The following is a 26,581-nucleotide window of genomic DNA, read 5'->3' on the forward strand; positions in this document are numbered from 1 at the left end:
CGCTTGCGTGTCGCGTGAAGAATAGGCGTCGATTCTATTTCTAGCATGCACGCGTTTTCCCTGAGACGCGCGCGTCACGCAAGCAGTGCAAGCTCTAAATAACCTGTTAACATGGGAGCCGAAATAACGGACATGCCACGCAGCCAATTTGAAGAACCGTATGTTTTTTTTTTTTTCATTTCGTGAACACAAGACCTAGGCTACAGAAGACCACCCGATACCAGAAAAGTGGCTGGGCTACGAAGTCTGAATAAAAACTCCAAGGAGAAACAAAATATAGTAACCCCTGTATAAAATCTAGTCATCATGGCATGATCATGGCATTTATTTTGTATGATTTATAATTATTTATAGCCATCTACTTATTGCTATCATGTGCTTTGGTTGCATTCTGATGACATTATTAATACATTTGACATGACAAAATAGCCTACCTCCATAGATATATTAACTTAGTCCAGCGTTGGCTCGACCGTGTTTAGGGCGGTGCTGAAGGCGCCGGCGAAGTTTTGGCAATCTGCCAGCTAGATGCACGAGTGTTTTCAACTAGGTCCGGTACCCGACCTGGGTGAGGCGGGGCTTTAGTTCTTTGTTGTATTCATCTGCTAAGGCCATGTGTAACATTTTGCTGTCAACTCTGCATAATCCTTCGCAATCGATATCGTTAGTTAGCCCAGAGAAGCGAGGAAACGGAAGTGCCGCACAAAAACCGGAAACTGGACCCATATTTACTTCCGCGTTCGAAAATAAGGTGAATATAGGCCTATAGATTTACACAATAGAGGGAAATCCATAGTCAGGGAGTAGTGCATTTTTATGCTAATTTATGTGTTTATACACTTACACTCTTAATATGAACATAATGTGTTCATACATATCAGTACAAATTTACTTTTAGAGATAAGAAACGCATTTTCAGTCAAGACTACATGATCTTGTGTTTCTCAACTGAATGACCCACAGCTGATAAAAGCAAACTGTCAGGTGTCGAGCATTCAGAGTTCACATGAGATCACTTAAAATCAAGTGTGTTAAATTCAATCAGTCCACAACAACTGAAACGATCAGATGAAAGGGCCACCTAGTGGGGAACAAATCAAGAACATTTCCAGCCTGGCAAGCCAGACCTACATCAAGATGTTAGGTCTGGCAACTCACCATAGACACGGCTCAATCCGAGGGGCGGGATAAACGGCTGTCTTTCAAATTCCCTCGGCATGCAATAGGACAGCGCTTCAACCAACCAGAGCGTTTTCCCAACACCGGAGCTAACGTTAGTTAGTTGATAGATTCAACTTTTGAATCTGGCCGGCAAAACTACGAACACATCTTCCTTTTTTTAAGAATGACTTAAGTGCCGTTCTATGCTCTTTTCTCAAAGAAAAACTTAACTCCAAGTCCTCCAGAGTCGCGGCCAAAGCCGATTTGAAAGACTGTTCGCCAGCAGCAGCCGTCATTCAGTGTTTTCAAGCAGGGAACCGTCGCAACTCTGTCGTCATTATGTTAAGCCCGCCCCGCCTACTCTATACACAATGTGATTGGCCTGACCCAATTTAGGTTTTTACAGCTCCGAAAGTCAACTGAGAGTTGCTAGACTGCCCTGGCTGCAAAATAAATTTTGCTGCCGCTAGGGTGCATCTAGATTTCTAGGTTAGAACATTTCAGCAATTGACAGCAGAAGAGGGTCATAGATCTGAGGTTGCTTTCTCAAAGTCATTTTCCAGACCCTTCACCCTCTCTGCTCCTCTCAGGTGGAATGAGCTGCAAAACCTCCACCTGAATATGATTAGTGTTGGTTCTATGATATATTGCTTTTGTTCCTCTACTGTAAGTCACTCTGGATAAAGTATCTGCTAAATGCATGATTGTAATGTAATTTCATCACACTGTATATGTTTGATGTGCAGACTACTCTTTGACCAGTGTATTTTTCATTCCTGATGCTGATACTGACTGACAATGATGTACAAGATTGTGAACTGTCTTTTGTTTTGACTTTCTTTTAAACCGGTGGGTGTCAGTAATCTGGCGGGGGTCAGAATTCGGCACATGTGCCTCAGACTATAACATCTCATGATTTAGCCTACTTTTAATGTGATTATAAACATTTAGAATGTACAAGGAAAACCCAAACATGGCAATTAAAGAGGATCTTCTGAAATTTAAACACACAGTAGATACACTGGCTGTGAGCACCGCTGAGTGTGAAAGGGGATTTTCAGCGATGAATACTATTGTTTCACCACTGAGAAATCAGCTGAAGATTGTCAATGTGTCCTCTTTGATGTTCGTAAAGTTAGTGGGTCCACCACTAGAGTTGGGGAACACAACTAAGTTTGTTAGGAAGTGGGTGAAGGAGGTCAGGAGACCATGCCTGTAGGCAACGGCAGCATAAACCAGAGGAGCCTGCCTTTACCCCTATTTGGAAGCTGATGAATGCATGAATTGTTGTAGCCTATGTGAATAAGTAAATGTGATGTATTTAAAGTGTAAACTGTTATGTCAGCACACAAGTGCCTCAAGTGTTCTTTGGGTTGTTTCATAATGCATTGAGTTGAGTAATTACCTCCCATGTCGGTGTGATTAAATCAAACATAACATAAACTGCCAAAGAAATTGGCCTCTTAAATCAACATAATTTTCTTGTTTAAAAGGATGTTTACATAGTTGTGATTACATTATGTTCAATTTCATACATTTTGCGAGGGTGAAATCCGTTGCCTGCCTGTTAACATTAAAGGTAAAAAAATAATAATAAAGTAAGTGAATTGTAAAGTATTTCTCTTTGTTTGAATACAACCCTACCTTACACATTAATACTAGAAAAGGAGCCCCTTTGGTGTAAAAACACATTAAGTCATTTTACGGGGCGATTTTGAATGATGACCATTTACCGTTAATAAGGGCTCCTCTCTACAAAAGCCATTTATTATTTTGTATGATTGATGTTTTGGTGCCGGTTATCCCAAATAAAGCAGTCAAATGGCCTTCAAATGCGTAAAGCCAAAGGTTTTTAGGCCAGAGGGGATGAACGAATGGTATCGGTAAGACACACTGGGTACTTCTCAATATCCCTCCTCGTCTCCTCTCTCCTCCGTCCTGCATCCTATGACCTGGAAACCGATCGAGCACAGTCATCTTGAAGGACATCTCAATTCTCTAATTGCACCGCTAGAGGAGTCGAGGATCGAGGAGTGAGGAGCTTCCTGAGGGGTGATGAGCGAGGATACACAGGTGTATCCTATGCGGAAGAGCATTGACTAAACGTGATTATTGACTAAACGTGACGCACGTATAAATTCTCCTCCCCCTTCACGTTGGTCACACTAATTTTTATAATGAATTTCTTAAATAAATTGGAGAGCTCTTGTCGGCGGCCTATGCCCCAGGAGGGGTAGCAGGCATAAGTAAGTAAGTCTTAAATAAACAAACTTCAACAAAATAAGGACAGATCCTTTGAGCGCTGCTGATGACGCGGTGAAGTGATGCTCGAGTGATCAAGTATTCCAATGTATAAAAAAAAGCTTCAGGCTTGTTTGAGATGAGCAAAATCTGCGCAGAACCGATCACCGGTGATCAGCGCGAGATGCATGCCGGTTAGAAATGTGTCCTGTGCTGCGTTCCAGTCCACTTTTAGACACGCACTTGCGAACTTCCCTAAGCACTTCCCCTCGAGGGAATCCCCGCCGCCATTTTGAAGTGCGTTCCACTTCGTGAAGTGGACGAGGGAAGTTTAGATGGACAGACCCTCGTTCCCTCGATTTTGATCTACTTCATACGCGAGTCTACTTCATATGTACACTTCAGGCACCTAAATGTCCCACAATGCAGTACGATTGTGACGTCACCACAAATCTCGTCTAATCACCACCACAACAAACAACTCTATGATATATTAATTATATATATTTTTAATTTAAAACAACCCACACACACCTATATACATTTGGATGCTACATTAAACAAATTCTTAAAGGGAAAAAATGTAAATCAACTTTTAGCTGATTCCAAGTGATCAAGGGCTTAGGACGTTCCAGTTCAGCCCGCCGCAGTTTCCGCCAGTAGTGGGCACTCGTGCATTGTAAGCAATGACGTACATCCGAGTGAACGAGACGGAGGGAAGTTAGCGAGTGAAGGGCATGACAATTTTGGACTGGAACGCAGCCCGAGTGCGGTCCGCCATGCTCTGATGTCATGCTGAGTCTGACGTATGTCAAAAATCTTTCGCGAGAGCAAGGCGGACGTGTCGGATTCTGCAGTCAAGCGCAGTTGCTCTCCACTGATTGCGCTGATCAAAAGCACGATGGGAAACGACTTGCTTGACGACACAGCTTAATGCTCATTGGTTTAAACAACCGTGATGTATTGTTCTCTTTTAAAATGTTTGATTTTAAAACTCTGATATCATGTTTTATGTGTATACGTTATGTGTGAATATTCCCAAACTATCTGACAGTGCGATCTCTATGGGTTATGCAATGTAATTTTTATTTTTAAACAACAACAAAAAACACATATGTCTGTATTAAAGAAAAAATTATTGATAAACATGTATTTGGAATGGAATTAAATAAGTAGGCCTACTTTGGGTGTCTTGTTCATATTTTCATATAAAAGCAACAGAACTTAAATTACATCCAGTTTATTAGCAACACTGTGCACGAGCGTGAATCCCGCGATATCCATCTTTGATCTCACAGGTGTCAGATCCACTGCGAGAAGAGAGAACTGTCCGGCTTGCCTGCACTTTTTTCACTCCTCCTCTCACTGCAGCCGCCTACTCTCACCTGAAAGGCACATCCTGAAACAAGCCTTTTCATTCGATTCCTCTGTCCTCCTTTTCTTTCCTTGCAGCCTTCCCTCGTATCCTACAGGGGGAGGAGCTGAGAAGCGAGGAAAGTAAACGTGGATGCACAAATAAGAAATGAGAAGCACCCAGTCTTATTGTACAAAATCCCCAGCCTCACGCATGCGTGAGTCGAACTTGATCATACCTGATGCATACGCAAAAAGTTTAATTCGGCAGCGTCCAGAACCACGGAGTTTTCCTGCATTGTTTATTTTCTAAAAGTCTTTTTCCTTGTGTGGTATTGCTGTACGTTCATAACTACGTAAGTAAAAATATTTAATGTCATTGTAGATGTTTAGCTATAGAGAGAGTCAGACTGTAGTCAGAGTGAATGAACTGACGCTGAAAAGAGGTGAGAAAAAATTGTGTTTGTATAGGCCACTATTCAATTCTTAGGAATGCAGGATCGCTAACTTCTCGTTAACAAACAAAGTGTAGACAAGATGTGAGTAAGATATTTATTGTTCATTGCTGGCAACTTCATTGATGATAACGGAACTTTGTGTGAACTGACAAAGCGAGCACGTTATTGATTGTAAAGAGAGCGGTCTAGGCTTTCAGTCTGTTTTAATGCTGAGGACCGACAGACAGTTACAGCTGCAACGTTTTGGAAGTGACAGATTAATGCTGGATTCACTCTGCACGGGACAGGAATTTGATATGTTAGAATAGTAGCCTAAGTAACGCGCTAAAGCAATATAAAGGCAGACTAATAGATTAATAGATAAATATTAACTGTAATATTAAAAATGAAGTAGGCTACCTTATTGAAATTTGAAATGGTTGGGCTGGGTGCTTGAGCACCTGTCCCTTTGCCCCTTGGTGCCCAAAGTGCTCTTTTGTCAAGGTAAAATGTCCTCTCCTTTTTTTGTAATTAAAGGCACTTTTGTGGATGCATCCCCAATCTAACTATTAGTAAAATTAATTAATAATAATTTAGCCGTAAATAAAATGACCCACATGATGACCTTTCACCGAGACGCACGCCGCACGCGCATTTTTTAATTTAGCGCGGCCGCGCGCACTACCAGAAGATCTTCAACTCTGCGGCTGCTAGTAAGTGGTGTTTCATTCTCAGCGAAGAGATTTTGATGTTTGTTTACTTATTAATGTTATTATTTTACAAGACCGACGTGAAGAGAGCATGCAGAGATGTTGTTAAATATTGCTGTGTGTATCCTGTAGAAGTAACGTTATCTTGCTGTTTAAGGGAGAAAAGTTTCACGGGCGTCGAGGGGTCTGGTCTTTTTATGTTATTTGACTAAAAACTATTCATACTTTATTACATTATTATTTAATTAAAAAACGTAGAGTGCCTTAAAAGTAATTATCACAACACTGTAAGGCTTGCAGTATCTTGTTTTTTTTTCTCTCTCTATCTCTCTCTCTACCTGCAGCTCTTGGTGTGCAGCAGCTTCTGTGTGCATCTGGGCAAGTCAAGTCAAGTCAAGTCACTTTTATTTACATAGCGCTTTTTACAATACAGATTGTATCAAAGGCAAAGCAGCTTCACATTGATAACGTGAAAATAATACAACAAAGTTTGTTTCTAGAAGAAAATTGCATCATCGTCCACCCTAAGTAAGGCAGATCAATAATATCATTGAATATTAAATGTCCCCAACTAAGCAAAGCCAAAAGCAAACAAAGGCAACAGTGGGAAGGAACCAAAACTCCAACAGGTGACAGAATGGAGAAATAAACCTTGCTCTTGCGAGCGAGCAAGAGCGCGCATGCGAGACAGAGACTGTGTTCCAAACCGTGTAGCGCGCGCACGGCGGAGAGGGAGCGAGAGACCCTGCGTGTGTGTGCTAGAGTGCGTGTGTGCATCATGATAGAGAGCGCATGTAAGATAGAGAGCATCCTAACTGGCCTGTTTCGGTAAATAAACAAATTAATTGTAAGTGTGGGTGGGCTTTTATCTCTTCTCCCGAACCGAATTAATCAGTTCAGTGTATCTAGAAACAGGAGCGCCATTGCAGAGGGAGAGTGCCACATAAAATGAAAGTATAACAGGGTTCCCACGCGTCCTGGAAAACCTGGAAAATGAAAGACCAATTTTCCAGTCCTGGAAAACACATGGAAAATGGGAAAAAAAGTAATATGTCCTGGAAACGTTTGGGTTGTCCTGGAAAATAATTTTCCCTCCTTGTGGATGAACGCAAACGGGTTAAACATTTTACGCATGAATGTCTGTTTTCTGCTGCCTTCAACGGGTAATATTGGGCTGGAGCGCTGGTCTGCTTTCATTTCTGCATGTAGCCAGCACAGCGGCCCACGTGACACAAACCTGCCAATATATACACATTTTGCGTAGCAAGTATGCAATTTGACATCTCAGTACGCTGGTAAAACTTGCCCCTCTAAACTACGGACATGTGAGTTCTGTGGCAAATGTGCACGTGCGGTACTCCTGTCTGACAACACGATGCAGCAGCGTGGTGAAGCAGTTTCAGCTAATCATTGTAGAAAAGCGGAGAATAACGAGTCTACCGAACCTACAACGTAACATTCCCGTCCCTCTCCTCCTGCCCTCTTTCTCAGCACCGCTCTACTCAATGGCACTGCTCTGCCTCACTCTCTGTACCCCGTTCCCCATTTGCTGCAGCTGGGCTTAAAAAGGTAAACTGTGTGTGTATGTGTGTGTGTGCGCGCACACACACACACACTTGTTCAGCAGGTCTGCTGCTGAACATGATTGATAGATTTGCTAAGAAAAAACACCTCCCAAAACTTTATTTTTCTTTTTTCAGACTTCGGCTCGAATGTTTCCACAGTGAAAGTAACCTTACGCGTAACGGTTCACATTTACCAAAAGCTGGCAGGTCCGCTCACACACATGCGTGTGCGTGTGTGTGTTTGTTTTGCAGACTGTCGACGCCATGTTGAGGGCAAAAAACATTTAAAGATTGTGGCCAGTACAGTACAAAATGTCTATATTTTCTTTATTAAAAGTATTGTAATCAAAAATATAGGTTTTATTGTTTGTTTTTTATAACCAATTTCTAGCCAGTGAATGGGGAAATTACTGCGTTTAAAGTAATGGAGTTGCAAAAGTCTGCCAAAAGCTAGCGACTTTCTGTTAAAGAGTGTTGCTGTATCGCAGTATATCGAGTGAGAGGTTTTTCTCCCTCTTTCTGTTGAGTGACAGAGGAGCAGTGGAGAGCTGTGGGCGTGTCGTCACTCATACCTTTGCGTGAAATATATTTTTGGTTTTAGTGGAGCCGTAGCGAGCACGATGACAGCTTCGAGATAGCGACGGGTAACAGGTAGTCTTACCGGGCCACGTTCCACTCAGTATTTCATACTTGTTCTATTGTCCAACAGCAGAAACAAAAAACATGTGAATGAGAAAAACGTCATGAATTCAGCTCTATCAAAATACTGTGTATGTGCACAGAGCCCCAACTTTTCATGCTGTTTTTAGCTAGATACACAGACCGCAGAGAAGAGGCAGTGAGAACTGAAGACTTGCATGTTCATTTGAACACAGTTGTTTAAACGTAAATTTTGTTTTGGTGATTTATTGAACATAAAATATTTTGTGGAGAAAGTACAAGAGAGAAAGATTGAGATGAATAAACATTTAAGCAATCTGGTTAAATGTACAAAATATAAGGTACAACTGTAGAAAATAGCAATTCTCCAAAGCCTGGGATATATGATATATACCGGTATTTTACCCTAGTTTGTCAGAATATTTTACTTCAGATCCATTTCATACACAACACCAGTAGGCTAAATGGATTTAGCATTTAAACACATTTAGCTTTACAAAAGGTCTATCCATTTCAGCAATATAATTGACAAAAACGGTTACAAAGATTTGATAAATCAAAATAATTTAGAGTCAAAAACACATAACTCATCAGTTTATGCCATTATGTATACCAGATGCGTAATGTGCCTTGGTGCGAGCAAATGCAATTAATTTAGAAGTCCGATAATAGTTAATATTTTCTAACGTTAGTGACTGATTGCGAATACAGCTTGACTGTGAGAGTTTGGACTTTTAAACTGATACCAGCAAGTAAAATAGCAGTGTATGAACTAAAGTAGAGAATAACTTCTGTTTTAGTAGTGTGGCATTGCAAGTAGAGGAAAGCAGGTGGCATTGTGAAAGACAACAATCTTTGCACAACTATAATACAGATATAACGGTATAGGTACAATATTACATTGTTTCACTCTGTTTCAAAATATATCTCGATATGATAATATCGGTATATCGCCCAGCCATAGTTGTGATAACTTGACTCGCACTGTAGCAGCTGAAAAAGTCTTGAAAATGTCCTGGAAAAGTCCTGGAAAATCATTTCAAGAAAAGAGTGGGAACCCTGTATAAGACACATTTTACTCCAGACTACACGAAAGTGTACCCCTGTCTTATAAGAGTAAAACACAATGACAGTCTTGCACGCTGTACAGTTTGTAACAGTGACTTCAGCATTGCCCATGGCGGGTTAAATGATTGTAAAAGACATGTTGAGGTGAGTTCAACAAGTTTCATTTCATGTGCGTTCTTTCAGGCCGGCTAGTTGCCAAGGCTACATGAAAACAACAAACTCCTTAGACCTGTTTAAAGTTGCAATGGAATAATAGTCCAGTAATTTTATGAAAAAAGGTTGAACAAATTGCAACAGAAGCAAACTCAACTGATTTTGTATCCTCAATATGTCCTGAGTAAGGAAAAAACAGTCCAGAAGAATCCCATTAGGGGAAAGTTTGGAAAAAGACCCAAATATAGCCTATACCTATTCATTCTTTTTCTTACTTGAATAGGGTACAAATTTTACCCTTTAGATATCACCATGAAAATCAGTGAGTTGATTACTTACACCAAGACAAACAAAAAATGTATTACAAGTTTTTTGAAATTGTTTGTTAACATGGACAAACGGTGCATAATCTAATTACGTATGTGCTAATTGCATAAATACCACAACAGGTCTAAACATTGGGTCTAGCCAGGCGAAAAATGTCTTGTTGAATCTTGTTGACACATAACAGTAAAATACTTAATGTTAAGGTCTGAATGGAACCCATTACGGCTACCCATGAGCATTAATACATAGAGGCAGGAAGAAGTACTTTAGAAACCAGCCTTTATTCATTTTTAAGAGATGGGTTTGGGGCTGGGTCCATGGGACTGTTTCTGTGGGACGAGTCGAGGGAAGAACAGGAGACAATGGTAAGGAGAATGCAGAAGACAAAAGGTAGGCAAAATAAAAAGTGAATCCCCAAAAACAGTCCCACGGACCCAGCCCCAAACCCCATCTCTGCAATAATGATTAATAAAGGCTTGTTTCTAAAGTACTTCTTCCTGCCTCTACGTATTAATGCTCATGGGTAGCCGTAATGGGTTCCATTGAGTTATATTTGGATTTCTTTTTGCGTTCAGCCAGTGAAGACAATGCAATATAATTCATTTTATTTCATTATGTTCAATTTCTGTCGTGGCTCTGTAGATTCAGCAACAATATTATCATGAATGGATCTTTTTCTTTGTGTTCTCTGTGCTTTATTGTAATTGAAGAAATGAGTTGGCTGTTGATCGCACAATCACATTTATTTAAATTGCCAGTGTCTGGTAAAAGACTGGTCAGTAGATGTCCGATATTTGGGAATAACCCGTTTATTCGCCACCACATCAACTCCGATAATAAAGTAGTTGTCCTTAATTAGGGTGTATAAGTGGATGTGTTTTTTCTATAAAAACAGAAAATGTAGGCAAGTGTAAACCTTTTCTTCTCTGGACAATCGATTTTCCAGATGTTCCAAACAGTCAGAAGGATGCTTCATCAGATACAATAACTTTGCTGTCTTCTGCTGTCCAATTCTTGTACTTTCTGCAGAATTTCAGTCAATCTTTGATGTTTTTATTGGAGAGAAGTGGCTTCTTTGCTGCCCTTCTTGACACCAGGTCGTTGTCCAAAAGTCTTGGCCTCGCTGTGTGTGCAGATGCTCTCACACCCTCCTGCTGCCAATATTGAGCAGTTCTGCACTGGTGGTCACACAATTCCCTTGCTGATTCCTCAGGAGGAGAAGTTCCTGGTACTTGCTGGACACTCTGGGACATCCTAAAGCCTTCTTCACTGCAGCCGAACCTCTATTCTTGAAGCTCTTGATGATCTGGTAAATGGTTCTTTCAGGTGCAAAATTCTTTGCATTACATGTGAGGCCATTTTGATGCAAAGATGATCCTCCATCTTTCTTTGGAGGAAACCATTGCTAACAGAAGAACAAACTGATTAGAAGCACTTCTTCCTTCCTTTTATAGCAATCATGTGCTGATGATATGATTAGTAAAATGATGTTAGCTGGTCATTTGGTGCCAATGACAAAAACAGTGAAATTTGGGGTTTTGTGATAAAGCTTTTTGAAATTATGTAAAATGCCTCTGATCACTCTGCACAATAATCTAGAAAAATGTTAATCAACATCATAACAACTGAAGCAGCAAAACTTTCACATTTGGCCACAGCTTCAAGTGGGAAGTGGGATCATAATAACGTTCCATTTTTGGAGGGTAATTAATCTGCTAGACAACATGAGGGTCAACACTAGGAGTCTCATGCTCACCTGAGGAGATATGCTCATGGCTCATATGAGTTATCATAATAAGGGTCCTCCTCGACATTATCATCTATTTCAGACGCATTCTCCTCTGTCACTGTCACTTTCAAAGAACTATGACAAAATCTAATTGACAGAAAACCTTTGCTTAGAGGTAATTTTCAATTGAGAAAGAGCATAAAGAGAGAGAGAGCTCACAGAGCACAAAGAGAAATGGTTTATAGGCTTCTGTGGAAGCTTTCATACATTTGCTCCTCCCCTATATTATGTTTTCCCCTCCCCCACGGCACAAAATATAAAGTTCTTGCGAGAATTTTCCCTTCCCTGGAAATATATAATTGGCACTGGAAATATCAAATTTCTTGTGAGAAATTAACATGCATGATAATAACATTTTGTGTTTTAAAACATATACATGATGGATATGAACAAAATACAGAAATTAAATTAATAATGAAAGAAAAACTACTGCTATGTCATGCATTCAATTAAACTGTAAACAGTTTCTGCTTCACATAGTTTTTCAGCGGTGCTCTGTCTGGACTTGTTACACGCACACGCATTACGTTTTTTACAACTTCAGAATACCTCAACCACAGACTTTGACCATTGAAATGCACCAAACACAGATGAAATATACATAAATTACATCAATATAAACAACTAAGCATAAAGATAATATCCTATATACAGCGCAACATCGTTCCAAACACGTGACAACTCCTATAATTAACCTTGACGAGCTAATGCACGTTATAACAGCAAAACTAAATATTAAACAGGTCTAGTATTGCACATATGATTGCTAGAGATCAAATATAAAACACTTTTGCATTGAAGCACAACACCCATGAAATTAACAAACAATATGTTATTTACAACGGCCTAGTTCAGCATTAGCATCAGCTAAGATGATGCCAGAATTATTGTTGTTGGTTTATCTATTCCTAATGAAACTGAAACTGTTTAAGTTTCACTCTTGATGCAAATTTATGTCATTTATTTTTTCTATTGCAGAATCAAAAGCATGAATGCTGTAAATGCAGTGCAACTGTTCATTCTGGTTTGGACTTTTACTGCTGTCTGTCAAGCTGATGGTAAGAGAATAAACTTTCCCCTAGAAAGAGTGTGTGATAATTTTGAGGAGGGAATAAATATAAAGATAGTGGGAAAAAAAGGTCAAATTTGATTAAAGCACAAGTGGCTCTTTAAACCTTTTGAAATTTATCCAGTTCCGTCCAAGTGTTTGGACAATTTCCTTTTGAATGATAAACACAATAGAGGGAAATCCATTAGAGTCAGGGAGCAGTGCATTTTAGGTGTTTACACACACACTCTTTTACATGAAATAATGTGTTCACACAGTCAAGACTACATGATCTTGTGTTTCTCAACTGACTCTGATGCACATGATTAAAAGAAACAGTCAGGAGGATGCAAGCAGAGACTGTAGTGTATATATTACTATTAAATATATACTGTAAGATATAATTCATAATACATAATACAATGTGAACCTGCCATTACTAGAGATTAAATCTTATTAAAAATCTAATGTACAAAAACACATAATGCAGTGGTTTTATTTATGAATAGGTTCATAGATAAATGTTCATTATATGACTGATATAGACACAAACACAAGAAGTCTGTGCTGGGTTTCCCGAAACCTTCTTAACGCTACATCATTCTTAAATTACACCTTATGCTGTATCTTATCGTTAATACGTGTTTCCCGAAACGTTCTTAGTTAAGTAACTTCTGTAAGTCATACGTTCGGAAGGTTGGTCTGGACCACTCTTAGCTTTATCACTGTATATGAATATAATTCTGAAGTTTTAATACACCCAGACAGTGTTCAGTTTGGCTAATTCAAGTGTTTTCATGCAAAGAAGAAAATTGTCATTACACTAATTGTTGTTAGATTTTTAATTATATTATCCAAAGGTACATCAGCTGGCAATCCATTAAAGGCTTAATAATCTATTTAAAGGGAATGATTGTGGTGGGGAGTTTGCTCAAACTATGGCAGCGATACAGAGAATAGTTGTTCTATGGCGCGTCCGCGAAGCGCTTTCAAAGGCCAGTGAAAGCAAACTGTCAGTTAAGTCCTATTCGGACGCTAATTGTTTCTCATGGGCTCGTACGGTATTTTAAACATTTACAGGGGTAAGTCGGTGATTTTATTGCCGTATGAATCCATAATGTCAGTGTTTTTTCTCACCCAACCCACGTAAAAATCCCTGGCCAAATTACCTACTGTTTTTTGACAAATAGGTCGTGTGATAGGCTAATTTAATTGCCGTCTGAATCAACATCTCTGAGTTTACAAGAAAAGTTTCAAAATTCGCTGTTTAAATCCTTTTTGATCACTGCCGAGCACCGTACGTATTACGTAAGATGTACACTTTTATTATTGAAATGCTGGAAAGTATTCACAAGAACAATATTTCATCGCAGCTCCACCTCAGTGAACAAAAATGGGAAAGAGAAGAAAACACGTAAAGATTTGAAATGGTTATTGTGGCAGGCAATATATAATACAAAAATATATAGGCTAGGCTATTATAGTTTGGAAGTTAAATAGTTAGAGTATAGTTAGAGTCCTAATAAATGCAATTTCAGCTATTTCTGAAGTGCTTCTTTTATAAAGAACACTGCTTTCTCACATAACGCAGTGAAGCAGCCCCTGCACGAGAGAATAACTGATTCTCGAGCCATCGATATCAACCAATTCAGCAGCATCACCACGGACAGCACCAGGTAACGTCGCATGTAAGTAGGTATATCTTAAGCAGCTTCCTAAGGGATGGTTCGGGGAACACGCCTAGCAATGGTATATCTTTAGTTAAGTTATACCTTAAGAGTCTTTGTAGCGCGCTAAGAGACAACGTTATCGGGAAACGCAGCCCTGATATGTTAAAAGTTTACTGAGATGTAATAAAAACCAGATCTTCATTATTATTGTTCAGTTGCTGTATTATATGATATACTCTGTTATTTTTCAGATGACATCAGTGTAAGCTGTGAGAATGTGACTGGAACTGTGGGTGAAGAAGTAACTCTCACCTGCAGCGTCTCTCTGAATAACTCTGAATGCTGCATTTTGTATAAGTTTCAATACCCTGAGAAATATAATGACTCCGAAATCTGTAGAGAAGACTTTCCTCCTGACTCCTGTGAACAGAGAAACAGCTTCACATGCAGCTTCAGTCCAACTACAGTAATGACGGGAAAATTCAGTTTCTTTATCCAAACAAATCATGGACGGGGATCAGCTGAATTCACTGTGAACATAACAGGTATAGTATATAATACTGTTGTTTATAATTCAATAAATGTTTGCAAATGTATTTTCAATCTACTAACAGTGGTTTAAAATCTGTTAACAGAGCCCAGTACACCTGCAATCACTGAAGCTCCTGCTAAGAAATATATAACATTTGATTATTGAGTTACTTATGGAACACAGAAAACTGATGTTTAGTTTCTTGTCAGAATATTTAAAATTTAAAAAATCACCTGTTAATTAATTTTTTTAGAGTTTAAGGTGGAAACTGATGTATGATCACGGTCTCCAAACAGATGCATCTCTCTAGATATTTGATTTTAGAGATGTTTAGATCTGGTCTGTCTGTCAAGAAATCAGTTTGTTCAGATTCTCAGCAGCAGAAATGTTTTGTGAAGTTTGTGTGGAGAATCTGACTGTCTAATGTTTGATAGGCTGAAGTTAACTTTATGATTTAAAAACAATTATTTTAATTGCACCTTTTCATATCTAAAAGCACAGCGAGATATACCAACAACAGTGGCGAGTCCTGGATCAGACAGTGGTTTTGGATCTAAGAGCGCTGTCATCGCTGCAGTTACAGGCTGTTTCATCTTCATCATCATCATCATCATCATATGACAATCATTTACAAAAAGAAACCAAACCTATAGCAAACCTTGTAGATTCCAGAGGATGTTTCTGTGCCATGAACATGATGATAACAACAGCAATTTCCAAGAGCAAAATCCAGAATCTTTCTAATGTCACTGACTCAGCACTACGAAAACATTGAGTTTTGTTTGACTTTAAATGTGAAGATCATGAAAGACACAAACTTTATAGGAACTCCATAAACTATATCTATACAGTACTATCGGTTTTACCTCAAACTACTGAACTATATAACTCTGGTTGTAGGTTTCAAAACTGTTTCTGTTTTATATAGATTTCTGTGAAATAATGGTTTATTATTGATCTCTTTGATCAGTGTGTTAGTGTGTGTGGTGTGTATATATATATATATACACTGTATATATAGTAGGGGTGTAGCTGCTACAACAGGAAAAGAACAGAAGAAGAGACAATATATGCACCAATCCAAAACAAGGGCCCTTTCCCAAATGACTGACTTACGGTCTGTTGGACTTGGCTGCCGTGTGCCCGTTAAGTCCACAAGACCACAGGGTGTCCCATTTGTCATTTTAGGTTTCAGAAGGTGCTTGCTTGCCTTTGCAGTCGATATGCACCCTCGATGCAAAGCAAGTCACAGCTGAATTACGTCACGAAAGTGGGGACTCGTAGGAAGGAGACCGTGAGTGTTTAGGGTGTCATTCGGGACAGGGCCAAGAGTTCATATTTCATGCAAGAGTTTGCAAGTAGCCTATATAAGCTGAGTTTAGATACATTTTTGTGACGCGTTCCACTAAATTCACGGAAAGGAAACTGGGATGCCAGAAAGCGTCATCCTGTTTGTCTTCTTTATTTTACAAAAGCACAATGCTTTGTTTTTATTGTGAGTGTACATAAATAAAAATAGACTATTTTGATGGTGTCTTACTCTTAACTGTATGACCATAATTTATGCCATGACAGAGTTTTTTAAGTGGTTTCTGCTGTTATAATGAGACTAAATCATTTGGCATTGTGCCGATTTGTGTCGTAAGTCTCACTACTGTCCAGTTATGAAATATGCGTGTCCTGGAAATGAGAAGTGCCAGGTGCCGCTTGTGGAAAAGTGAAGCAGGCTCAGAAGTGGATGCCACTTTTTCTCCTTCATGGGAAGAAATAATTTTCCGTGATTTCTTCAAAAACATAATAATGAACTTTGTGCTTCCATCATTTTCAGTGCATCATTTCAGCGCTTCCATCATTTTCACACGCATAATGAACTCTCACACGTAAAGAAAACATGTTTTATGTAACATTTTTCAATAAATGTTGTACTTTTATAACAAAAGAGATGCTTTTCAGTTTTTCAGCTGATTGTGACCAAATACCAAATACTCTTTTGCAAGAGTGCATTCTGTTTACTGCTTATAGTGTTTGAAACATTAAAGGAGCTTGCACTGTATTTTGTACTACTGTCTGATAAAAAAGTAAATGAAAAGAAACCTTGCATTGGGGATTTATTGCTTTTTCCTGTTGAACTGTACCCCCCTGTACATAACTGTACATAAAATATGGAGCAGAACAAACTCACTGTTGTCTCTGTGACGGTCTCTTGTATATTGCACATCCCTGTTGCCCAGAAACCCTGGACCCTGCAGTCAATCACAATCTCCTGTGTACACATATCCTTTCACATCCCCCCTCATTAAAGTTCCACTGCCTCCTAAATATTTATTTCTCTGAAACAAAGGAAAAGGCTTCTATAATCATGTATCTAATCACCATTATGTACATAATCTATGATCAATAACAGATATAGAACAATATCAACTGTTTACAACAGCCAATATCTTAAGCATAACATGTCGATAAACAGAACTAACTTTTATTAGAGTAATATCTGCTAACTCTTTATTGTGATGCTCCTCTGAAGACTAAAATTTAATCTTTGAATATAATTTCATTATTTAATATTATGTTTTTGTATTATTATTCTTTATTACTATTCATCATCAGTTGTATTATCTTATGAAGTTTAAAATGGACGAGACTGCATGGACACGTGTTTAAGGAACATATTTTAGACACAAGGAGGGTAGCTGGGATGATCATGTATTCTGCTTAAAGGTATGTGTAAAATGCAATGTTTACTTAGCAGAGACTTCCAATGATGATGATACTTCAAATGTGTACAGTTGGTATGATCTTTGCAAGAAAAGGAATGTTTCAACTGATGCAAATGTACCATTTGTATACCACTAATATACACCGAGAAATAGTTTCTTAATGTGGAAGGTGGATTGTATCATGTGTAAGCATTAGCATATACGTTCCATCTATAAACAATATGTTTTTCTACCTTACAAGGAAGTCGAAAGTCGCTCAGTTGTGTATTTAAGCTCAATCTTACTGTACTACGGCAGAGAAACACGGAAACGCATAGACCTGGCATGAACATAACATCATCTTCTCAGAGTTTCTCTCCTGACATATAAGAATAAAGATGTACTGGTGATTTCTTGGCAAGATAACTGGTGTCCGGTCCTGTGAATCAAATAATAACGGGGAAAAGGCTTAATTCCAAGTCTACATCCTCCAACAAACATTCTACTTACTATAAGTAACTTTGCAACTGCATGTCAACTTATTCTAACCCTACCAGTCTACTAATACTCTAATGAGAGTTAGACATGGTCGGTGCAACGTTACTTATAGTCAGCAGAATGTGTTAAAGAGAGCATCAAAATAATGAAACCGAAACTCATTAACTTATTAATACCTTCCCCAAAGCATAATCCTTAAGCTTTGCAGGCTGTTTTACTTCTCTACTAGCAAGGTGAGTGTATGTGTATGTGGTGTGATGAGAAGTGGGGTACTTGACCTATTTATATAGTTTGTGGTTAAATCAGTCTCAAGAAACCAGGGCCCGTATTCATAAAGAATCTTAATGCAAAGAGTAGCTCCTAGTGACAAAATTCTAAGAAAATTCTTAGAAATGTGGGCGTTTACTCTTAAAATTAAAGAAAAAATCCTAGTAAAGAAAAAAGTAATTCACGAAGCATCTTAACCCTTAAAAGAGGTTTTAAGGTTAAAATTGTTAGGAGCACGGACGAGGACTTTTAAGAGGCTTAAGAGTTTCTTTAGCAGAGGAGAAAATGGCAGAAAGATGAAGAGGGAGAAGAAATGTGTTGCAGACAATGGATGACAGTGAGTTAATAAGACGCTATAGATTAGATCGTGCAGGGATCATGTTTGTGACAGATCTTTTTAGAGACACGCTAATATCTCCAGCACAGCGCAGAAATGCCATAGCGCCAGAAATGAAAGTAATCACTACATTACGATATTTGGCAACTGGGAAAATTCCATGTTTGATACATTAAAACCAACATTCAAACCACACATATAGGCCTATAATGTGTGTGTGTGTGTGTGTGTGTGTGTGTGTGTGTGTGTGTGTGTGTGTGTGTGTGTGTGTGTGTGTGTGACTCTGAGAGAACGGTCAAATAGGAAAAATTACGCATGTAATTTCAAAGTGAAGGCTTAGAATAGACCCTATACTTAAAATCACTTTTTTTTTTTCCTTCTTGGACAACCAACCAATCACAGTCTTCAAAAGATTGTGTCATAGCAACGGGGTCAACCCCGCCTCCTTACTAAGATAAAAGTTTTTGTCTTTTCCTTACTCAGAGTTGCTCTCAGATCGGTCCCGAATCGCTTTTAAGCTAAGACTCCTACGTAAAAGTTTTTAAGCTAAATTAAGAGTTTTCTGAGAGGATTCTTAGAATCTTTATGAATACGGGCCCAGGTGTTTCTGGAGTCTGGGGAAACTCTCAGGATATGTCTCCGGTTCCAACGGGAGTTTGTTTGTACAATGTATGACCTGGGTTTGTGAGCTTCTCCAACGATTGTTGCCAATGTTTTTTATCCCTTTTCTCCATCCAACTTGACTTTCACGCATTGCCTTGTATGTAAGCCAGGTAAACTGTGTGTTGAGTGGCATAGTACTGGTACGTCTGTTTGTTTGTTTTTTACTTCATTCTGACTTGTTCGTATAGTCATTTGGAATAGTAGGATCTTTGTCAGCAACAGAACTGATGGTGTCTGATTATAAGTTGAGCTTGGCTCAATCCAGTGGCACTCACTGGTGTAGAATGAAAGCTCATAAGTGATATGACCTGGCTGTCTCCCTGCTGAAAAAAAACAAAAAAAACAGCTAAAACCAGTCTCAGCTGGTTTAAGCTGGTCTACCAGTCTGGCCAAGCTGATGTTCAACATGTTTTAGCTGGTATCCCAGCCATTCCAGCTAATACTAGCCTGAGTAAGCCTTCGGCAGGGTAAGCATCCGCTTTTCAATAGCAACACTTCTTTTGGTTGCACCATTAGCCAAGTCAAGACAAGTCATCTTCATTTATATAGCGCTTTTAACAATGTAGATTGTTCCAAAGCGGCTTTACATTGATAATAGGAAATTAAAGTAACAGAGATTGCTTTGGCTTTACAGCAGCTCTAGAATAAAGTTATTCTCCAGCTAAAGTTAGTTTTGATTGATTCACTTCCATCGCAACGATCATTAGTTATTAACTTAGGGGCCGCTAACACGACACCATAATAACTGGTTATAATTGATTATGAATATTTGGATCAGTTAATATAATTAACTTAATGTTGTAAATTAATATTACAATCAATTAACCTGTTTGTCCCGTGAACACTGTGTTAATTCTAAGAAATGTACCGGGGCATGGAAAATGTCTTTATTACTTTACAGTACTACTAAGAGCAAGTAGTCAAGATCTATGATTAGGGACTCCAGATATGAGCTTGAGACACGGACAACTTTACGTGTGACATGAACAAGACTTTATCTGTCCTGATGCAATTTGTTGAGGCTCCAGTTGATCTGTGGTCTTGATGAGAGAGAACCAGTGGGAGTCAGAGGATCTTTGGTGAATGGAAAGACAAGGCCGCAGCCTGGCACAAGCTTGGGGGTCCTTAGAAAATTCTTGTTCAGCATCATCTTCACATCAGGATTCCAGAAAAGGACAAGAGAGTAAGAGGGCTGATCTTATGATCCGTGATTTTTAAAGCGTGAAGATGTCACACCCGGAGGTGTGTGAGCCAATAAGAAGTTTTCCCTTTGGAGGGAAAGTTTTACGACCCATTTGAATATGTAATTTCATTGGGTGTTTAAGAAAAAAATCTTCAAGATTCTTACAATACTAATGCGTCACAAAGTTAGGAAAATGTAATATAAATTAACAAATGGGGGACGAAGATTGGAGTGTATAGAGACCAAACATGACACACATATGATTTTGGTTAACCATAATATGCAAGTCTGAAGCATTAACCCAAAAGAGTTTAAAATAATACATAGGCCAAATCACATAAAAGGAAAATCATGAGATGGGAAAAGTAGATACATGTTTATACATTTCTCAAGTGGTTATATATAGACTATATAGGATTAACAGGGTTTATTTCTCCTTCTCAGCAAGAATTAAGTGAGCGTCACAGCCCTCTGCAAATTCCTTTTTGGGGTCGTAAAAGGTCTTATCAGTCTTAATGTGTCCTGTAACAGGACACCGAGTTCTGCCAGTGTGTTAGCTTCATTTGGGATGTTAGTTTTAGGGGACGTTTCATAGGCCTTTGTTGGGAGGTGAGTTTGCTGGATTATTCATCAAATATAATGAATAATTTGTGTGTCTGATTGGTCCAGATGCTACATAATGCATATTACGAGTTCAGTCTATAGGTATGCGTGTTTGAATATATGTGCGCAGCGCAGGTCCTTCCCTACAAACCAACCCTCAACAAACTACTTGTCTGGCCTTAAAATTTATATTAGCCTGTGGATAATGTGGATAAAGTGTGAGTGAAATTGATGTCATTTTAAATTCCTCAAACTCAGTAGTGAACTGAGTAGCATTGTTTTTCAAGTTCAAATGCTTTCCCCCATAGAACAAACATGTTTTCAGAAGTGTAATTACTTGCTGGTTTGTAATGGCTTGCACATGTGCAATCTTAACATTATCAGAATAATACTTCACGACTATCAGGCATTTCCTGCCATCTAGTTGGCAGATGTCTGCAGAGATTTTGCCATGGACAGCTAGGAAAATATGTACCCAGATCTCTCTTTTATGCGGGCTTATTGACTTGGCAAAACTCAGACGCTTTGCTGATGTGATCTTGATGGCTTGTATGAACCTGAAATAACATGTCTTGTCCTGTGAACTTTTTTTTGAGACAGAGTGTAGGCCACCACAAGATTTTGCCTGGCACATGCGCTGCTTTGAGATTAAAGGTGCTATATGATTTTTTTTTTTTTTTTTTTTGACTATACTAAGGCATAAAAATACCATAATATGTTTCAGATATTTAGGAAACATGCCAAGTTCACATACAGTACATGTTTCACAGAAAATCAATGTTACCGCCAGCTATTCTACTTTGGAATATGCGTTCAGTGTCGGAATGTCTGTTTTTTTTTTTAGTCTGTGTGATTCCACCCACTGCCAATTTACCCAATAGTATTTCGACACCCCAGGTTGTTAGTTGCCGTAAAACATGGTGTATTGCAGCCATGGAAGCCAGCAAACAAACTGGGTCAGAGATTGCAGATTATTCCCAACCTAAAAAACCTCTGCATCCATCTGATAAGCTTTATGACCAGAGGCATATTACAATTTTTTTCAATTGCTAATGTTGGAGATTTTCCTTTGCCTCATGTAAAAGTCTGTATTGCTGTGTCTCAGTCAAAACCCAGGTTAAATCAGGATACATCAGGTTAAATTAGGTCAAGTGGTCTGTGAGGATGAAAGAGTACCTAACAAGCTCAGAGAGAAGATGTGTATAGGTAGCTGATAAGATGGTACTAAAAACGTTAATTAAAAATGATGGATGGCATTACAACACTGCAGGTACAGAGAATCATGTGACCAAAGATATTCTTTAAAAATGGGTATGACCAAAGATTTTTCCACCAATAGAATAATGTCTCCGGGAAAGATGATTGTGAAAAGGATTTCGTTCTATATGTGCACTAGTTCAGGTGGGTGCGTGTTCGCATATAGAACGAAATCCTTTTCACATGGTCCTTCGAGCCGGATAAGAGTGTTTACACTGGACCCAGGATGTCAGAACCCCAGAGTATAGAATATCAGATCCAAGGTGCACGGCCTAGACGTTCAGTTCGTCAGCCAGCATACCTCCAAGACTTCGAAGTTCAGTATCCAGCGAACACTCAAGTAACTGTACCTTTCAGACAGATAGCACAGCAGACACGTGGGCGAGAAGATAAACAATGGACATCCCTAGATTACAGATTAGAAGAAGGAGCTGAAAGTGGAACACCTGATTCTTTAGAGGTAAAGAGTCCACAAACAGAGTCATGGTTTCTTAAAGACCAGTGGAGTGCACAAGATGACTATAGCCATTCCTTACCTCTGGAACTTCACAAGACAGTGCATGACCTTGAAAAAGAGAATAGAGAGCTTCGTCAATCTCAATTATCAATGAGGGAAGAGATCAGACGACTGACAGAAATCCAACAAGGTATGCAAGACATGTTCATGAGGAGTCAATCAAGTCAAAGGTCATCTCCCATTGCTAAACAACAGTATATAGCCCAAACATCTCCGGTGCCGTCACCTAGAACCATTTACATGGAGTCAGAAAGACCTGTGCCTAAACCAGCAGCCCGTGCTCATCCAGTACCAGCACCGCGCAGAATTCCTACTCCGAAGAGTACAAACCCTTATAGTACAGACAGTAATGACCATCATGCTCCTCCTTCAGTTCAACATCAGTACGATGACACCCCTTCTACTGGTAGAGTAACAGCCCAGGTTCCATCCAGTACACATAACCCCTACAGTCATTACTCGGGTCGACAGCAGCCAGAGGTGGATAGCTCAGCCCCTACTCCCTCCATGCCCTCTGCGCATTATTCCGTCCAGCCCAACTGGTTACCAGCAAACCCTCCAATGTGGCAGAAGAATGTGAATAGACAGGAGACAACCTACAGAGGTCCTCAGCCAACTGTACCGTATTTCTCCCGGCGAGATCCAGGTGAATTCACCCGCCTTAAGTTAGCCTTGGGTAATCTGTTGCCAGAGGACGCAACGGAACTTTTTAAGTACCAGGTTCTAGTTGATCACTTAAAGTTAATGGAAGCCCGCTTGATAGCAGATTCATTCTTGAACTCCCTTACTCCATATTCAGACACTATGGCAGCACTCACTGAGAGGTATGGGCGACCTCACCAACTTGCTCTAAATAGAATAGCTGCTGTAATGGACTCCCCAGACGTCCATTCTGGAGATACTGCAGGCTTTGAACGCTTTGCGCTACAAATCCAGGCACTGGTAGGTCTCCTGAATACACTGGGCACAGAAGGAGAAGTTGAATTACGGTGTGGATCACATGTGGCTCGACTCCTGACTAAACTACCTCCAGAGTTGCGGTCATCCTTTAGAAGGCACATGAGTTATGAACCAGGTGTTGTGTACACACTCCTTGACTTTGCTAAGTGGCTCAAGTTTGAGTCATGGTGTCAGGACCATGAAAGTATTGGTGGAGACAAAGCTCACAGAGTCAAACAAAGAACAGACTTCCGCAGGGATTCCAAGATGAAATATCAACCAACCACAATACTCCATGGTGCAGATCAACCATCAGTATCGGTGCTGACACAGCCAGCTAAAGCCATAAATAAAAGCAACGCCTTCTGCCCTTACTGTGATGGCAAAGACCACTACCTGAGCCAGTGTACGTTCTTCCAAACACTTTCCAAAGACCAAGTGACTGACTGGATAAAATCGAATAATAGATGTTGGAAGTGTGGACGCTCCCATCGAGCTGCGCAGTGCACTTTGAAGAAGCCGTGTCGTTTGTGCAATGGTAAGCACTTGCAAATCCTCCACGATGTGAATAAGCCAACAAAGGAAGGCACCTGTCTTGTCAGCTCTACTAATACACCACTGTACATGGACAGGCCTGAAGGGTCCAATCGAGTCCTTCTTAAGGTCATTAGAGTCATCCTGCAACACAAGGGTCAGAGCTTAGACACATATGCCGTGCTCGATGACGGTTCAGAGCGTACAATCCTTCTGTCGTCTGCAGCTCAAAGACTAGGTCTCATAGGGCAGTCAGAGGACTTAGCATTGAGGACTATAAGGCAGGACATCACAGTGCTTCATGGTACAGCAGTTTCCTTCAGGATCTCAACACCCTCTCAACCTAATAAGAGCTATCTCATCGAGAGAGCCTTTACAGCCGACCCATTGAGCCTAGCAGAACATTCTTATCCGGTTGCAGCCCTTCAACAGAAATACAGCCACTTGCGAGGTCTACCACTTCAGCCCATCCATAAAGCCAGCCCACTGCTGTTGATTGGAGCAGACCATCCTCACCTAATAACCCCTATAGAACCAGTCCGCCTTGGTCCACCGGGGGGTCCGGCAGCCATTAAAACACGTCTAGGCTGGACTCTGCAAGGTCCAGCACGAGTTCTTGAAGAGAAATTGAAGTCTCAGCAGTGTCTGCATATCACTATTAATCCTTCAATGGTGGAGCTTTTTCAGAATGTCGAAAGACTCTGGCAGGCCGACATCCTCCCCATTAGATCCGAAGGGCTGGTCACAAGATCAAAACAAGATCAAGAAGCTCTTACCCTTCTACAGACTCAGACCACAAGAGTATTGGTTGATGGAGTTAGCCGATATGCTACACCACTCCTACGCAAGAGAGACATGGCTCTTCTTCAGGCTTCTAAAGAGGCTGTAATGCCAAACCTAAGGAGTACAGAGAAGCGTCTGGAAAGGGACTCCATTAAAGCTGCTGCATACAAGGAAGAAATAAGGAAACTTGAAGTCTCTGGCTATGCATGCAAACTTTCTCCTGAAGAAGTCAACGATGAGGGTGAGTCATGGTTCATTCCTCACCATATGGTTCAACATAATGGAAAGAATCGTGTGGTTTTTAACTGTTCCTTCCAGTTTAGAGGCCACAGCTTGAATGACTACCTACTGCCTGGACCAGCGTTAGGCCCATCCTTATTGGGCGTACTGTTACGCTTTCGTGAGCACAAAGTGGCAATAAGTGGTGACATCAAAGGGATGTTTCACCAGGTCCGCCTTCTTCCTGAAGACAAACATCTCCTCCGCTTTGTGTGGCGGGACCTCGACAGAACCAAACCTCCTGATGTTTACGAGTGGCAGGTGTTACCCTTTGGCACCACCTGTAGCCCGTGCTGTGCCATTTATGCCCTTCAACGGCACATCATGGACCACAGCAAGCCCAATGATGATGTCAGAGCCACGGTAGAGAAAAACTTCTATGTGGACAACTGCTTGCAGAGCCTACCGTCACCTGAGGAAGCAAAACAACTGGTGGATAAACTCCGCCAACTTCTGTCCAGTGGTGGTTTCGATATTCGTCAGTGGGCAAGTAATGTCCCAAGCGTGGTTGAGCACCTGCCAGCAGACGCACGATCCAACAGCACAGAATTGTGGTTGTCACAGGACCGGAGTGACATACAGGAATCCACACTGGGTTTAAAGTGGTACTGCCAATTAGACACCCTTGGGTATAAAACCCGACCAGTGAAGCCTGGACCACGTACCCTTCGTCATATCTACAAAGTACTCGCCACTCAGTACGACCCCCTTGGTTTCATCATCCCATTTACCACACAAGCTAAAGTTTTGGTACAAAAGTTGTGGGATAAGCAGAGAGAATGGGATGACCCCAATCTACCGGATGACCTCTTGAAATCCTGGAATGAATGGGAAGAACAACTCCCTACCTTAGCCAGCATTTCACTGCCTCGTTGTTTTGTATCTTCGGACACTGACCAGTTCCAGGTTACCAGACAGATACACATCTTCTGTGATGCCTCTGAGCAGGCTTATGGGTCCGTCTCATATCTGCGAACAGAAAATGATACAGGTCAAGTCCAGCTTGCCTTCATCATGGCCAGATCTAAAGTTGCTCCTAAGCGGAGACAAACCATACCTCGATTGGAGTTATGCGCAGCCCTGAATGGTGCTCAGCTAGCCAAACTGCTTGAGACTGAACTTACTGTGGGAATCAGCAGAGTGTTTATGTGGACAGATTCCACAACGGTACTTTCCTGGATCAAATCAGAATCTTACAGATTTAAAGTATTCGTCGGAACAAGGATAGCGGAGATCCAAGACCTTACTGCAGGATGTACGTGGCGGTACGTGGACTCTGATAGGAATCCAGCAGATGACCTGACCCGAGGT

The 26,581-nt window shown here is 40.2% G+C and overlaps 2 protein-coding genes across 4 annotated transcripts in view; both read left to right on the forward strand.

The window, feature by feature from the left end:
* LOC311096131 (uncharacterized protein) overlaps nt 1–16,885 on the forward strand; it is a 35,822-nt gene extending 18,937 nt beyond the window's left edge. Inside the window, exons 1-4 of one of the 3 annotated variants that reach the window (XM_084135117.1) lie at nt 4,945–5,111; nt 12,443–12,522; nt 14,434–14,727; nt 15,211–16,885. In XM_084135117.1, the coding sequence (XP_083991243.1) occupies nt 12,453–12,522; nt 14,434–14,727; nt 15,211–15,335 (489 nt within the window). In that variant the 5' untranslated portion in view covers nt 4,945–5,111; nt 12,443–12,452 and the 3' untranslated portion in view covers nt 15,336–16,885. Of the gene's footprint in view, nt 1–4,944; nt 5,112–5,870; nt 5,906–12,442; nt 12,523–14,433; nt 14,728–15,210 lie in introns of those variants that run through there. The other 2 variants (XM_084135119.1, XM_084135118.1) reach the window with 2 other exon arrangements.
* The window catches only part of LOC311096117 (uncharacterized protein), a 147,190-nt gene that overhangs the window by 21,802 nt on the left and 98,807 nt on the right, over nt 1–26,581 (forward strand). The gene's annotated exons all lie outside the window — the stretch shown is intronic.

The sequence above is a fragment of the Abramis brama genome (genome assembly GCF_963993115.1).
Source record: "Abramis brama genome assembly, chromosome: 14".
In the NCBI taxonomy this organism is placed as follows: domain Eukaryota; kingdom Metazoa; phylum Chordata; class Actinopteri; order Cypriniformes; family Leuciscidae; genus Abramis; species Abramis brama.